At 55.7% G+C, this 16386-nt stretch overlaps 1 protein-coding gene across 1 annotated transcript in view; it reads left to right on the plus strand.

The window, feature by feature from the left end:
- Positions 1 to 273: 273 nt before the first annotated feature.
- The window catches only part of HSPA12B (heat shock protein family A (Hsp70) member 12B), a 57710-nt gene continuing 41597 nt past the window's right edge, over positions 274 to 16386 (plus strand). The window contains exons 1-2 of the mRNA XM_045019539.1: positions 274 to 404; positions 7189 to 7249. Coding sequence (XP_044875474.1) covers positions 7207 to 7249 — 43 coding nt within the window. The 5' untranslated portion in view covers positions 274 to 404; positions 7189 to 7206. The remainder of the gene's footprint in view (positions 405 to 7188; positions 7250 to 16386) is intronic.

A 16386-nucleotide genomic window follows, 5' to 3' on the forward strand; every position in this document is an offset into this window, starting at 1 on the left:
AGCCAAGCCTGGAGTTTAGGTTTCAGTCCCTGCGGAGGGCAGCCCTGCCTCCTCCCCTCACATCTGCGGCTGGGATTGCAATCTGAACCTCTGCCTGGGCTGGGCCAGGGCTCGGGGGTGGGAGGAAAGCACTTTGGGAAGCTGGAGGAAGCCGGAGTGCAGCCGGGGTGGGCTGTCGGAGGAGAACACACCGAGGCCAGGAGCTGCCGTCCTTGGCATGACCGTCTGCTGGGAGAAAGGGGGGATCAGGAGACGGAGAGGAAAATCCTTGGGTGGGGGCTGAGGGCGGCTCGGAGGGGCTCTGGGCTGACAGGGAACATGAGCATGGAGGAGCTGCACAGCTGGAGCTAAAGGCACCATCGGCTCAGACGGGCGGGATCGAAGCTCTGTGCCGCACCTCAGAGGTGAGCGTACGCTGGGCCCTTTGGGAGACCCTGGGCTGGGGGGTGATGCTGCTGGGGCGACCTGGGACAGGGCAGCTGGCAGTCACCTGAGCTGGAGCTGGGAAGGGGCTCGGTTGCCCGCCAGCGTGAAATGTGCATTAGACGAGGGGAGCACTGGGGAGGGGGGCAGAGGGGGGTCTGTAATGTGGGGAGGGGAGCGTGCTCGAGTGGGCTGGAACTCAGGATTCCTGGCTTCTACTGCTGGAGCGAGCCCAGAGTGGGAGTCAGGACTTGTGGGTTCAACTCCCACCTCTGGCAGGGAGAGTGGCCCGCAAACAAGGACTCTGCATTTCTGGGGTTTAGCCCTGGCTCTGTTGGCCTGGGCCATGGCGATACGGGAACCCCGCCGATTACCTGCCCCGCAAAGCGTGTTGGGTTCTGCCGATGCCAAGCACCGTATGCAGCCAGCCCTAAGGATTGGGAATTGTTCGTGCCGGGAGGCCCGCAGTCTGGCCCCACCCCGAGGCGGGGTGCACTGCCGTCCTGCTCGCTTGTCTCCGCTGGATAAAGTCATTGCCAGCAGGAAAGCGACATGTTTTCAGACCAATGGCCGATGAAAACCCCGGTTCCCTGGTTCATTTCATGTCGTGGATTTGAGGCTTTTCTGTCCCTGCCGGGCCATAGACATTCTTGCTGATTGGGACTTCAGACAGCAAACTTTACAGCTGCATCCGAACTTCTGTAGGCCCCAAGGAGCTTCTCCCCGAGGAATACTTTGTAATTCCAGAGTGTTGGGTCTGAGAGCGACGATCACGCACTGATTAACTGCACCTTACGATGCCTCCCCTGCCAGGGAGATGGGTCCTAATTCCCCGCTTTATACGGGAGCTGCCCTCACCCTTCTGCCCCACCCAGCTCTAACTTCCCTGAGCTGCAGCTAATTTATTTCCCTCGCTAGTTTTCATGGAAGCAGAAATACTATAAAGCTCTAAAAAACGTCGCTTCTTAACTATTTGCAACTTGATCCAAAGCAGTAAGTGCTGGGGCGGGGAGGGGATGATCTTCTGAGGATCCCCTTTATCTGAGATTTCCAGAGCCGAGGGGCTGGGCTCATTCAGGGAAGGGGATGTCTTCCCTGCAGAGTTATCACATCTCAGGTTAACTGCACGGCAAAGCCCGACCCAAGTGACCGTGCCCTCCCTGGTTCTGTGCACCCCCGTGTGTCGATTGGACTTTTGGGGGCGTATCCCCCGGTGCTTCGTTCTGGGAGAGCCGAGACACTCTGTGAGACCTGGGGAGAACGTGTCTGTGTGTGCGCCGGGCCGGGCAGGGGCGTCTAGGAGGTGGCGTGTCTTGGCGGAGGGTGGTACAGCTGCGGGCTGTGTGGAGGTGATCGTGGGTGGGGTAGGCGCGTGCGTGTCGGTGGGTGTGTGCGTGGGTGCAGATAGATGGTGGGTGCATGGTGAGGACTGTGCACGGAGGTGTCTGTGTGTAGCTGATTGTGCTGATTGACAGCGTGCTTGTGCACAGGTGTGATGGGGGGGTTCGTGTGTGTGTTCACGGATGCATGTTGTATGGCAGACAAGGGAACCCACCCCAGTAAGGCGCTCGGTAGAGGACAGAGAGAAAACCCTCATTTACCCCCCAGACAGCCCTTGAGACAACGCCTCACTCTTCCCCTTGTGAGGCTCCTGCCACGGGCCCCGCTTGTCGCTGGGCGCACGAGGGACGACTGTACTGACTGGCAGTGCTAGTGGTAGCTACGTGGGCCCAGGAACAGGCCACGCTTCCATCCAAAGCTGCTGGAAGGTGGGAGCGGCTCCTAGTTCGTTGCAGTCTCTCCCTCTGGTCCCCGACCCCACAGCCTCCTCGGGGCTCTGCTCCAATAAGCAAGTCAGCCTCCGCCAGAGACACAAGCCAAGCCCTGGCTGGAGGGAGGGTAGCAGATCCAGGAGCGACCATGCCGAGTCCAAAGACCCCGCGTAGTTCCCGGCCTAGGGCCAGGACGTGGTGCTGCAGCTGTACCCTCCTGTGGGTACTCGCAGTGCGGTAACAACCACAATGGGTTACAGGCTGCGCCCGCCACCTCGCAAGGCCCAGCTTCCCGGGTTGCTTTTGCTCCCAGGGAACCTGAGTTTGCGGGTCTCCTCCGAAGCTTAGCCACTGGGCGCTCTCTGCCCAAGAGGAATTCGATGGTGGGAGAGAGGGGAGGGCCGCCCATGGGGCCCAGGGAGATGCGTGGGAGCCCAGGGCTGGAGTTGGTGCTGCATGGTCCATGCCCAGGTGCATCCGCTGAGCTGTAGCAAAGGGGAGCAGGGTTGGGGTCGCAGGGGGCGGGAGGTCTGGATTGAGGTACCCCAGCAGAGCGGGGCGGGGCAGGCCGTGAGATTGTTATTGGACACGAGAGGCCAGGATCTTGGTTTTAGCTCTCACCTCCCAGCGCCTTGCTAGGGTGTTGCGTCTGCTACTGCCTCAGGGGAAAGCACCTGCCCTGATGAAAACTCAGCATCGCTTCTTGCAACACCCTCACAGCCCGGTGCAAACTAGCCCTGACCCTGTGGGTGTATTTCACGAGAGCCGAGAGGATCACAGCCCACGTGGTCTGTCTGCGCTTTAGGCCCTTCCTTCCAGGGGTGGCTCTATGTATTTTGCCACCCCAAGCACAGCAGTCAGGAGGCTTTCAGCAGCATGCCTGCGGGAGGTCCGCCGGTAACGCGGATTCGGCGGCGCACCTGCGGGAGGTCCGCCGGTAACGCGGATTCGGCGGCGCGCCTGCGGGAGGTCCGCCGGTAACGCGGATTCGGCGGCGCGCCTGCGGGAGGTCCGCCGGTAACGCGGATTCGGCGGCGCGCCTGCGGGAGGTCCGCCGGTAACGCGGATTCGGCGGCGCGCCTGCGGGAGGTCCGCCGGTAACGCGGATTCGGCGGCGCGCCTGCGGGAGGTCCGCCGGTAACGCGGATTCGGCGGCGCGCCTGCGGGAGGTCCGCCGGTAACGCGGATTCGGCGGCGCGCCTGCGGGAGGTCCGCCGGTAACGCGGATTCGGCGGCGCGCCTGCGGGAGGTCCGCCGGTAACGCGGATTCGGCGGCGCGCCTGCGGGAGGTCCGCCGGTAACGCGGATTCGGCGGCGCGCCTGCGCGAGGTCCGCCGGTAACGCGGATTCGGCGGCGCGCCTGCGCGAGGTCCGCCGGTAACGCGGATTCGGCGGCGCGCCTGCGGGAGGTCCGCCGGTCTTGCACCTTCGGCGTACCTGCCGCCAAATTGCTGCCGAAGCCGCGGGACTGGCGGACCTCCCACAGGCATGCCACCGAAGGCAGCCTGACTGCTGCCCTCACAGTGACTGGCAGGGCGCCCCCCGTGGCTTGCCACCCCAGGCACGAGCTTGGAGCCCTGCTTCCTTCAGATGGCCAGCCTGGCACGACTGCTGCCTAGCAGCACCAACTCTCACCATGTTCCTGCACCCAGCTCGAGAAATAAAGGAGACTTTAAACCCCCTTAGAGCAGCCCTGTGGCAGGGGACGCAGTCTCAAGCAGGTGGATCCTTACGGCCTAGGAAGCAGAAAATATCCAGCGTGCGGAGAACTATGTCCCACCGTCGCTCGGAGGCTGGGAGCAGGACCATTATGCCAGTTCTGCACTGGCCAGGGCGCTCTTCCCAGGGGGCCGGTTTCTCTCCCTTTGCGGCTCCTGCCAGAGTTGTGTGAAGAGACCTCGAGATACTGACAGTCAGTCCCGCTGGAGTTAACTGGCCACTTCCCTGCCTATGCTAGGCCTCTGCCCCAGCGGCGTGGGAGAGCTCCCCGCCTCGCTAGCCCGTCCTGTCACGCTACAACGCACAGGAGTAAATACAAAGTGTTTCCCTACCGTCCAAATTAAAAGCTTCACGTGGGGGGGAAAAACGCAGGAGAAAGAAATCAGCAGGAGTTGGGAACCTTGTGAAATTAGCACCCTTAGCTCCCGGCCTTGCACCCTGAGCGACCCCTGCTGGCCGACCCCGAAGCAGCAGCAGCGAGCTCCAGAAAGAACTGCTTCGTGCTCGGCCAATGAGAGAACGTTAATGGCCAGCAGCGGTGTGGGGAAGGTGGGCTCAGAGGACTTCTCCATGACCCCTCTAAAATGTATTGCTGTCCTGATCTTCTCTGTGCTTGTCCCTTCTGCATGATTGTGGGTGTGGCTAAAGCCACGAGGAGCTATCGTTTTGACACCTCCTGCCAGCACGGTACGTGTTAGACAAGCTCTCTCCAGCCTGTCACCTTGCATGCTCTCCACGGACGTGTGATGCAGGGGTTGCCAGAACAAACATCCATCGATAATTCGTGATAAGTTGCAGCGAGAATATTGCTACTTGCCAAGTCTGGACAAGCCGTATCTTCCCAGAGGAACCTCGCGCTGAGCTTTCAGGATGCGATTCACAGGCCAGCCTGTTGGAAAGGAGCTAATCAGCTCCTGGGAAACAATCTTTTCACCAGAGCGGCCTGCAGTTTGCAGCCCAGCTTTCTCTAAGCATCAGCCTCCAGCCTATTGAGAATCCTCCTGTAAGCTTGCAGCAGACAGCCCCTCCTTTACTGCTAACGTTTTATTCCCGGTGGCAGATTTAGATCCCTGGGTCACATGGGGCTCACGCCTTCCCCTCCTGCTGCATCGACTGTTTTATTTACAAGGCAACAGGGGCTGCCAGAAGGGAAACGCATCTGTTTAGGGAACGGCTTGGTACCTGCCATTTTTAGCACAAGCTTTTTTCTCATGGGGCTGCTGGGACTTGGAAATTGGCTGCCTGACTATCAGTGTGTGGGTGGGTTTGGCTTCGGACAAGGCCTCTTCCCAGATTAGCTAATCCCGGTTCTCATGCCCAGGGCCAGGGTTTCAGGAGCATGCATACGTGCCAATCTGAAGGCCCAGTAGCCCCTGAGACATCCAGCATGATTTGTTCTAATCTGCTGAGCCTCAAGCCTGGATGTTAGCCAGGAAAATGAAGGAATTCAGCTGATCAATATTTTTGGTGCAAAATACTCTTTGCATGAAAAATAGCTTTTTCCAAAACCTGAAAACTGAGTTTTTGGCCCACAAATGTTTGATTTTTTTTCTGACAAAAATGTGAAAACTTTTAAAGAGAAAACGTGCAAGTTTGTGCCCAAAACCCGACAATCAAAATCTTTTCAGGCCAAACACTTTTCTATTTCCCTCTCTAGCTCCACTCAGGAGTCCAGTGCACCTTGTCCCAGGGAGACCAGCCCCTTTAAGAGATTCTGGGTCCAGCCCCACCTGTGACTCCTTCAGCTTCCCTCCCCAGGCAGCACAGTCACATGATAGGCAGGTCACGTGGCCAGATCAGGCCTGGAGAGTACATAAGAGGGAAGCCTCTAAAAAGGCCCGGAGGAGAGAGAGCAGGTGGCCTGTAGGGGGAACGCAGGCTGGCAGGACGGCTGTGGGCTCCGTGAACCGGGACTGGAACTGGCTGTTGGGGGAAGCTGGCCTCAGCTGAGCACTGGTGCTTCAGGACGGCCCCCTGCTACGCTCCTCAGCCTCACCCGTTCCTCCCGGGAGAATCTCTTCTTTGTCCGTGGCCGGCACTTTGAAACCGCTGAAGAGAGGTGGCCCGCGAGGAACCCAGCCCAGGCATCACGGGAGTTTGCTGGGATGGGGCTCGACTGCTGGACAGATCGCCAGCCCGTTGGGATGGGCTCAAAGCGAACCCCCTGGTCTGAACAGCTCAGGGCTGTCAGAAATCCTGACCCGGCTCCAGAGCGAACGTTCGCAGACGTCCCCGGGGTGAGGGGGTGACAAACGGCAGCTGGAGGGAGGTGGTAGGAAGAGCGCAGCTGCGGCGAGGGGTCCTGAGCAGCCGTGGGCCCAGCTCTGAGCTGGAAATGGAGGGCGGAGGGCGAGAGGTTAGCAAGGCAGGAAAAGTGCCAGGCCAGGAGCCCAGGCAAGATCCACACAGCTGCAGCAGCCTGGCCAGGAGACACAATGCAGCAGAGCCACCCCCCCACCGTAGTGGCCGAGCCAGAATCCCCCACAGCCAGCCAATCAGTCGAGAAAAAAACGTTAATTGTTTTAAAAGTGCTGGCCAATCAGAGCAGAGTAAAAAAAAAAAAAAAGCACAGTGGTACGGTGCCCCCTGGTAGTTGGCACCCAGGGTGATTGCTGTCCTCATCAGCCCCTAGGCCATGGGTGGGGTGGGGAAGAACAAGGCAGGAGCGGGGTCTGCAGAACAGGTTGTAGCCGGGCATAAGCACCGCATGCCCGTCTGTCTGTGAGTTGCTGTAGCCTTCTCTAGACTAGGGGAGTTGCACCTGTGTTACCAAAGGGATTGAGTCAAACCTGTGCGAAGCCCCACTGCCAGCACCCGTGAAGCAGCGTCACCCTTAGATCACTCTCACTAGCGCTCATCTTGTTGTAGTCAAACCAGTGCAACTTTTCTAAGTGTCTGTGCTTCAGAAACACAGGTCCCAACACACCCCTAGACTGGTCCAGATGCCAAGCCAAACCCAGAACGTCCTGAGCTTTCCCTTCTGATCACTAGAGGTTCTCTGCCCCTGTGGTGACTGGCCCATCACTCGTCAGTGCTATTGTAACAACCCTCATCCTCAGGTAGGACTTGAATGCAGGACTTTCAGCACCAAAGCACAAACCACATCCAGCTGAGCTAAAGGAGGAACTCCATTAGCTAGCAGTGGTAGTAGTCTGTTGTCCTCTTTGTGGAACAGCCGCTAGCGAGGGATGCGGTGAACACTTCTCAAGGGCATCTCAGGAGCATGATGCACACAGGACACAATGCTTACCTCTGTGTTCTTCTGAATTTGCAGCCAGGAAGGAATGTGAAGATGTCGACCTTCCTAGATCCTGGGATGCACACTCTCCAGATAGGTAAGACTTATTCATGGGTTGGATACTTTGGTAATCAGATGTGCTGGCAGGCAGGGCCATGTAAGTACCTAGGCTGGGTACCATCTGTCTTGGAAGGTTTAGATACAACAAATCCTGCATCTTGGCAGGGGGTTAGACTAGATGACCTTGATGGTCCCGTCTAACACTCTGTAGGTTTCTAGGTAGCTAGATATGGTAGAGACAAGCATTAGTGGATTATAGCTGGCATGCTCTTAGTTAGAGGAATTATTGGATGTGGTCCATGGAAAGAAAGCTGCAGCAATGAGACAAAATTAAGAAAAGGAAAATTTAGGCTTAACATCAGGAAAACCCTCCTGACAGCGAGCTGTTCTGCTGGGCTGTGGAATCGTCGTCCACAGGAAGGGGTGGATGCTTCAGAGCTCAAGGCTCTTCCCACAAGCCTGGTCAGAGCACTGAAATATGCTGTGATCTAGTAGTTCTTTGCCAGCACCTCATAGATCATACCACCAGCCGGGACCAATGTGATCATCTAGTGTGACCTCCCATATGACACACATCATAGAACTGCCCTCGATTAATTCATGTTCGAGTTAGGGAAACATCCACTCTGGATGTGAAAATGACCCGTGATGGAGAATCCACCGCAACTTGTTCCAGTGGTTAATTACCCTCACTGTTAAACCTTATTTCCAGTCTGAGTTTGTCTAGCTTCAACTTCCAGCCATTAGATCCCATGGTACCAATGTCTGCTAGCCTGAAAAGCTCTGTTCTCAAATTTCTGTTCCCCACGGAGGTATTTACTGCCTGGATGTAGCTTCCCTTGGTTAAACTAAACAGATTGAGTTTATGTCTAAGATTCTTTGACATCACTGGTGCAAGGATGTAGGCGGAGCTTCACACATTCACTTTATTACAGTGTCTCCCGCTCCCAGCCTCCTTCTGTTACAAAGCCACTGCCGTCAGAGCGGGGTGCGGCTCGAAAGAGAAAGCCAGAGACTGAGGACTCTAAAGATAGGGCTGAGCCAAACCAGCCCAATATCCTGCAATGGGGGTTTTATGCACACTCACATTTTGCAGTTAGCCTCGCTTTCCAGACCTGGCCAAACCCAAGTCCTGGCTGCTGACGACTTTACATTTCGGTGGGGTTCAAACTGTTGTGCCAAGGTTCACAGTGCTGGCTTAGTCTCTAGTTAATAACCAGCCTGAAGACGAGCCGGAAGAGCCTGTAGCCACCATAAGAAATGTTACCATAGGAAATATTCTACAGCCATGCCCTGCAGAATCCTGCCTGGATGGAATATTTTGAGAACCCAGCAGGGGGTGTGTGTGGGGGGGGGGGGGAGATATGCAGAGAAAATGGCCCAGGAGAGGGATCAGCAGAGTGAAAGAGCTTGACAGCTACTTGCCTTCTGTAATGTAGCAGATGCTTGGGATGCATCACTACGGTCTTGTGGGCCAGTCAATCATAGAATATCAGGGTTGGAAGGGACCTCAGGAGGTATCTAGTCCCACCCCCTGCTCAAAGCAGGACCAACCCCAACTAAATCATCCCAGCCAGGGCTTTGTCAAGCCTGACCTTAAAAACCTCTAAGGATGGAGATTCCACCATCTCCCTAGGGAACCCATTCCAGTGTTTCACCACCCTCCTAGTGAAATAGTTTTTCCTAATATCCAACCTAGACCTCCCCCACTGCAACTTGAGACCATTGCTCCTTGTTCTGTCATCTGCCACCACCGAGAACAGTCTAGATCCATCCTCTTTGGAACCCCCCTTCAGGTAGTTGAAGGCTGCTATCAAATCCCCCCTCACTCTTCTCTTCTGCAGACTTAATAAGCCCAGTTCCCTCCACCTCTCCTGATAAGTCATGTGCCCCAGCCCCCTAACATTTTTGTTGCCCTCCGCTGGACTCTCTCCAATTTGTCCACATCCTTTCTGTAGTAGGGGGCCCAAAACTGGACACAATACTCCAGGTGTGGCCTCACCAGCGCTGAATAGAGGGGAATAATCACTTCTCTCAATTTGCTAGCAACACTCCTACTAATGCAGCCCAACATGCCATTAGCCTTCTTGGCAACAAGGGCACACTGCTGACTCATATCCAGCTTCTCGTCTACTGTAATCCCCAGGTCCTTTTCTGCAGAGCTGCCGCTTAGCCAGTCGGTCCCCAGCCTGTAGCAGTGCCTGGGATTCTTCTGTCCTAAGTGCAGGACTCTGCACTTGTCCTTGTTGAACCTCATCAGATTTCTTTTGGCCCAATCCTCCAATTTGTTTAGGTCACTCTGGACCCTGTACCTACCCTCCAGCGTATCTACCTCTCTCCCCAGCTTAGTATCATCCACGAACTTGCTGAGGGTGCAATCCATTCCATCATACAGATCATTAATGAAGATGTTGAACAAAACTGGCCCCAGGACAGACCCCTGAGGCACCCCGCTTGATACTGGCTGCCACTACCCATTGAGCCTGACGATCTAGCCAGCTTTCTATCCACCTTATAGTCCATTCATCCAATCCATATTTCTTTAACTTGCTGCAAGAATACGGTGGGAGACCATATCAAAAGCTTTGCTAAAGTCAAGATATATCACATCCACTGCTTTCCCCATATCCACAGACCCAGTTATCTCCTCATAGAAGGCAATCAGGTTTGTCAGGCATAACTTGCCTTTGGTGAATCCATGTTGACTGTTCCTCATCACCTTCCTCTCCTCCAAGTGCTTCAGAATTGATTCCTTGTGGACCTGCTCCATGATTTTTCCAGGGACTAAGGTGAGGCTGACCGGTCTGTAGTTCCCCGGATTCTCCTTCTTCCCTTTTTTAAAGATGGGCACTACATTAGCCTTTTTCCAATTGTCCTGGACCTCTCCTAATTGCCACGAGTTTTCAAAGATAATGGCCAATGGCTCTGCAGTCACATCCGCCAATTCCCTCAGCATCATCCAGGGTCAGCGCAACCCATTAGGTGACCTAGGCGGTCACTGAGGATGCTAACATTTGGGGAGCGGTGACCGCGGTGGCTGGACCTTCCGCCACCTCTGTCAGGGGCGGCATTTCGGGGGCGGGACCTTCCGCTGCCTAGGGCGGCAAAAAAGCTGGCGGCGCTCCTGGCACCCTCGGTTGCAGCGCATCCGGCCCCATGGACTTGTGCATGTCCAGCTTTTGTAAATGGTCCTTAACCTGTTCTTTCACCCCTGAAGGCTGCTCACCTCCTCCCCATACTGTGCTGCCCAGTGCAGCCGTCTGGGAGCTGAACTTGTCTGTGAAGACAGAGGCAAAACAAGCATTGAGCACTTCAGCTTTTTCCACATCCTCTGTCACTAGGTTGCCTCCCCCATTCAGTAAGGGGCCCACACGTTCCCTGACCTTCTTCTGGTTGCTACCATACCTGTAGAAACCCTTCTTGTTACCCTTCACATCCCTTGCTAGCTGCAATTGTTGGTGTGTTGGGCTCTGAGCCCCAAAGCCTGCCACGTCCATTGAAGCTAGCGGGAGCTGCAGGTACTTGGCAGCAATAAAAGGAAAGGGAGTTTTGTGGCTAAAGTGTTAGCATAGGACTCTGGAAAGTTGGGTTCAAATCCTGGCTCGGGCATAGATACCCTCTGTAACCGTGGCCTTATTCTTTCTGTGTCTTCCCCTCCATTTGTAAAATAGGGGCGATCACCTTTCCCTTGCCTCTTTAGATTGCGAGCTGCTTGGGGAAGAGACTGTCTCCCACGATGGACCTGTGCAGAGCTCAGCATGGCGCAGCCCCAATCTCAGCTGTGCCCTCTCTGTGCTACTGTGATCCAGGCAGACATTCTCCAGTGTCCAGCCCGCCTTCTCCCATGCACAGAGAAGCAGGAGTTCCTGTCCTTACCACCTTAGCTGGCTGCCTCCTCCTTTCAGGATCGAACAGGAAGCTGCCCACCTTTCTGAAAACCCACCTGCTCCATCCTGCTCCACTGTCCTCTTTGTCCTTCCTTCCTCGCTCTCTCGGCCAGAACCAACCTTTTCTCCGTCCCCATCACACAATCTCACCCCCTCTTCTCTGCAGCTCCCACAACCTCCAGGCCCTTTACCGAGTCCCATCTCACTGCAGACGCTCTGCTGAAAAGCTCACTGCGCCCCTTTGAAATTTCTCTCTCCACCCGCCGGTATGATTTCTTACTTAGCTCGGCGATTGGATTATTTACCAGAACCCCGCACAGCGCTTTGCAATGCAGTTGGTTTGATATTATTTATTATTTAGCTCGGCAATTAGATTATTTACCAGAACTCCGCACAGCGCTTTGCAATGCAGTTGGTTTGATATTATTTATTATTTAGCTCGGCAATTAGATTATTTACCAGAACTCCGCACAGCGCTTTGCAATGCAGTTTGTTTGAGGAGACACCGCCCCAGACAAAATTGTTTCATGGACTCTCTAGCTCTCAAAGCAACGGTTTATTAAAGCATTTCCTAATTCATCCCTGACGCCCCGCACAGTTCCCACTGGTCTCTTCCCATTAAATTAAAAAGTCCTGACTGACTTTCCTTTTTGTTTAAAATCAAATATTAATGCCCCAGACACGGGCGACAGTGAAACCCACTTAGAAAACAGGCACAAATGGAATGAAGCCGTGTCTTCTCAAGCAGTGATTCCAGGCCCAGGCGGTAGCGAGCGTCTGTAACGAATCCCAGAAGGACTCGGAGAGCAATGTTCGGAAAAGTACAAACTCTGCTTCTGCAGCCGCTCTGCTGATTAACCTGGGAGATGCCTGGCACCCGTCAGCTAGCGATCCAGATACATGCCACGGGCTCAGCGCTCAGCCAGCAGCCGTTACGGAGAGGGGGAGACGATCCAGAGAGCAGGGCCCTAACCTAAAACTTGGCAAAGCTCGATTCAGTGCCCTGCTCTTGGGCGAGGCATTTACTCCCCTTGGGCCACAATTCCCCATCTATAGAAGGACGCCCGCGCTGCCCTGCGTTATAGAGGTGTTATACATCACAGGTTGTTCAAGCACTCGTCCTATGGCGATGGGTGGCCACAGAAGTACAATAGATGCAACGCTCCCCCGAAATGCCAGCGCTGTTTGTGTCTGACTGCGGCAGGCAGCTCCCAAAGGCTCGCGGTTTTCCCTGGCACTTTTATTTGTCGTTTGCTGATTTCTGCCCGGGGACGCTAGAGTCAGATCTGGTTTCAGGGGCAGGGAAAGGGTGTCAGTATCTTCCCCAGGGACACGCGTCTCCTGGGCAGCCTCTGACAAGGCTTGAAGAACTTTCCCAAACTTGAATGTGTTGAGCCTCGCCACGGAGGCTGTATTACAGGTGGGGAAACTGAGGCACGTAGCAGGGGTGTGACTTGCACTCACTGAATCGGTGTCGCAGAGCGAGGATGAGAGCGCAGAAGACCGCAGCCTGCAGTTCTACCCACTAGGCCATACTGCCCCGCCCTGGACTAGAACTGCCTCACTCTGGCCAGTGGAAGGAGGTGGAGCTAAGCTTGTGTGGTTCAGTGAGGAAAAAATAAGTCTTTCTTTCCTCTGAGCCAAAACCTCTGCTGATCCTAAGCTGGCGTCACTGGTTGGATGGGTTCTAAGCTCCTGGAGTTTGATGTTTTTGCCGTCCTGAATCCCAGATAAGCGTCCTACATTCTGATCTGCAGCCAGGCCTAGCGATGCTGAGATGGGCATAGCCAGAACTGTTCCCTTCCCCCAGCAGGGTGGGAGCAGTCGGAGACACATCCTAGGCTTGCCAGTTTTGGTTGGATATATTCCCGGAGGTTTCATCACATGACATAATCTTTAATTAAAGATTAATCTTTAATTCCCGGAGAGTCCAGTACAATCTTGGAGGGTTGGCAACCCTAACACATCCGGATGTTGGTCTTGTTTTGTATAGGGCATGGTCTGCAGATCTTTGACAATCCCCCTGTCGCTAGGTGGAGCTAGGGTTGCCCGGTGTCCGGTTTTCGACCAGAACGCCCAGTTGAAAAGGGACCCTGGCAGCTCTGGTTGGCACCGCTGACTGGCTGTTAAAAGTCGTCAGTGGCACAGCGGGGGCCTGGGGCTAAGGCAGACTCCCTCCTTGCCGTAGCTCCAGGCAGCTCCTGGAAGCAGCCGCCAGGTCCCGGTGGCCCTTAGGCGCTGGGATGGCCAGAGACTGGGAGGCTCCACATGCTGCCCCCGCCCCAGTACCGGCTCTGCAGCTCCCATTGGCCGGGAACTGTGACCAATGGAGCTGTGGGGGGTGGGCGGTGCCTGCGGGTGTGAAGGCACTGCGCAGAGCTGCCTGACTGCCCCAGCCTGCAGCCCCCTCCTCACCCCAAACCTCTCATCCCCAGCCCCACCCCAGAGCCCTCACCCCCTCCTGCACCTCACCCCTCTGCCCCAGCCTGGTGAAAGTGAGTGAGGGTGGGGAAGAGTGAGCGATGGAGGGAGTGGGGGATGGAGCAAGCAGGAGGCGGGGCCTCGGAGAAGGGGCGGGGCCTCGGAGAAGGGGCGGGGCAGGGATGTTCGGTTTTGTGTGATTGGAAAATTGGCAACCCTCGGTGGAGCCAGCCAGCTACGGGGCAGAACCAGAGATACAAACACTCTCGGCCTCGTTGGATCAGGAGAGCCATTGGACGGGATACTCTTCACCTGGCAGGGTGGGAATCAGGCCCATCTTCTGGCTCCGATTTGCGATCACACTTCAGGGTCGTCGACGCTGAGGCTGGGCCCAACCTGATACCCAGGGTGCCAACCGCCCCGTTTTATAGCCGTTTGGCTCCACGCTCTGCGGCTGCCTTTCCCCAGCCCAGCCCAGCTGTGAACTCTGCCGCCCGGGCCCGTGGCCAGACAAAGCCTGGGGCTGTTACGGCTCTTTGCTGAGTGCAGCCCCAGACCCCGCTGGCAGGGGCGGCTGCCAAGTGGCGAAGTGAAAGGCAGCCCCGCCCCCTCCCCGGTCTCCCCGGGCCAACAGCTGGAGACTGTCAGCCAGCGAGTGCTCTCCCAGGCAGGGGGATTAACTCTCGCTCCTAATTGGAACCATGCACCCGGAGCAGTGCGGCGGGGCAGGCGGGGACGGAGCGTGGCTGGTCACTCTGCAGTTCCAGCAGACAGAGCTTACTGGGGCTCCCGCCGTCCCTGGATCTCGCTGTGCTGGGGGTCAGCCGTATCCCATCGCCTACCTCCGCCTAGTGGGGGATCAGAATGCGCAAGGGACGGGTGGAGGGGCAGGGGGCAGAAATGGCAGCAAAACCCCCCTAGGGCTGGCGCCGTCCATCTGTGCGGACTCCGTGCTGAGACGGGTGGCTTGGAGTTGATGGTGGACAAACAGACCAGGCAGTTCTGCAGGGACCAGTCGTTATTCTTTCTTTAAGCATCAACTCCGGCGTTGCTGGAGACAAACGTTAGCTACTAGCGGGTAGCTGGTGAGCTAGATACCTTAGAGCATGAAAACGGGGGGGTCATAGTAACCAGAGACGGCTTCGAGCTGCCAAATCTCTATCGGGATCCAAATACTTCCAAGTTTTGGGTGTGTGTGGAGGGAGGGGGGAGTTGCATCAATTTTAATCACAACAGAGCTCCTGTTTTACAAACCCGGTGGGGCTTGAGGAATTCACAACATCGGCAGCTCATAAAGCCGAACATCTCCAATCACAGAGGGCTGAGTGCATATACTGCCGTACGGCACACCACATCGCTTTCTTCTCGGCCCTCAACCTGTCGCCAAGCCATTTCAGTGCACCGACGGCATCGGAACGCGAAGGGGTGTCAGCTTGTCCTGCAGCGACGTCACCTTTGTTGCGTGGTTTTTTTTCTTTTCCGTCTGGAAACGTGACTCGACGAACTGGTCGTTCGTCGGACGGGTGCTCGTGAAATCGCGGTTTTACTGTCGCAGATTTTAAGACCAGACGTCGCCATTAGATCATCTGATCTGACCATCTGTATCGCACAGGCCAGAGAGGTTCCCCCAGGTGCCCTGCATTGAGACTAAGAACTAAAGCTTCTTCCAGAAAGACATTCAGTCTGGCTCCAAAAGATGGAGAACCCAGCACTTCCCTTAGTAGTTTGTTCCCAGGGGTGGCGGTAGGGTGACCAGACAGCAAGTGTGAACAATCGGGACAGGGGTTGGGGGGTAATAGGTGCCTATATAAGAAAAAAACAAAGAAACTGGGGACTGTCCCTATCAAATCGGAACATCTGGTCACCCTAAACGGTGGGAGTTGTTGGCCAGGGGCGGCTAAGCCGCCCCACACAACCAGGCGTGGCCTCGTCCACGCTCCGACTCGAGGCCCCACTTCTGCGTCCCACTCGTCCCTCAGGGCCCTGCCCACACTGCTCCTCTTCCCACCCTCACTCAGCCTCTCCCGCAAAGCCAGTGGGGGCTGGGGCTGGGGCTCGGGCTGGTCAGAGTAGCTTGGGGAGTGGGGAAGGCAGCAGGCCAGGACTTGGGGCGGCTGGGGCGGGGGTCCGCCGTCCACCATCGGGAGCTGGTGGGGCCTCAGGCAGAAAGGGCAGGGGCTCGCCTCCCCGAACGGGGGTTTCATGTACCGCCCATGTTTGTTCCAATGGTTAATCACCCGCACTGTTAAAAAACTGTGCCCGTGTTCTTGTTCTGCCTTCCTGCGCTAGAGTCAAGAGCCCTTTACCTGGTATTTTCTCCCCAAAGAACGTCCTTATAGACTGTAATCAAGTCACCTCTCAATCTTCTTGTTTTTAATAAGCTAAGCAGGTTGATCAATTGAAGTCACTCACTCTACGGCATTTTCTCCAGCCCTTGCATCGTTTTTCTGGCTCTTTTCTGCAACTTTCAACGCCCCTTTTCCAAATGTGGACACCAGAACTGGATGCAGTATTCCAGTATCAGTCTCCACAATGCCATATGCAGAGGTAAAATCACCTCCCTGCTCTGCTGCCCACTGCCCTGTGTATCCATGCAAGGATCCCATTAGCCCACTCTGACCCGTACTCCCTCTCAGAGTCGCTGCTGTCCAGAACACAGTCCCCCATGCTGGAGGGGTGGGCCTGCATCCCTTATTTCTAGATGTATGACCTTGCATTTCGCTATATTAAAACACATTTTGTTTGAATGAGCCTAGGTTACCAAATGATCCAGATCGCTTTGTATGTCTGCCCTGTCCTCATCGTTAATTACCACTCCTCTAATCTTTGTGTCACCTGCAAATTTTATCAGCAGTGACTTTCTATT

This window comes from Mauremys mutica, chromosome 5 (assembly GCF_020497125.1).
Source record: "Mauremys mutica isolate MM-2020 ecotype Southern chromosome 5, ASM2049712v1, whole genome shotgun sequence".
Lineage (NCBI taxonomy): Eukaryota > Metazoa > Chordata > Testudines > Geoemydidae > Mauremys > Mauremys mutica.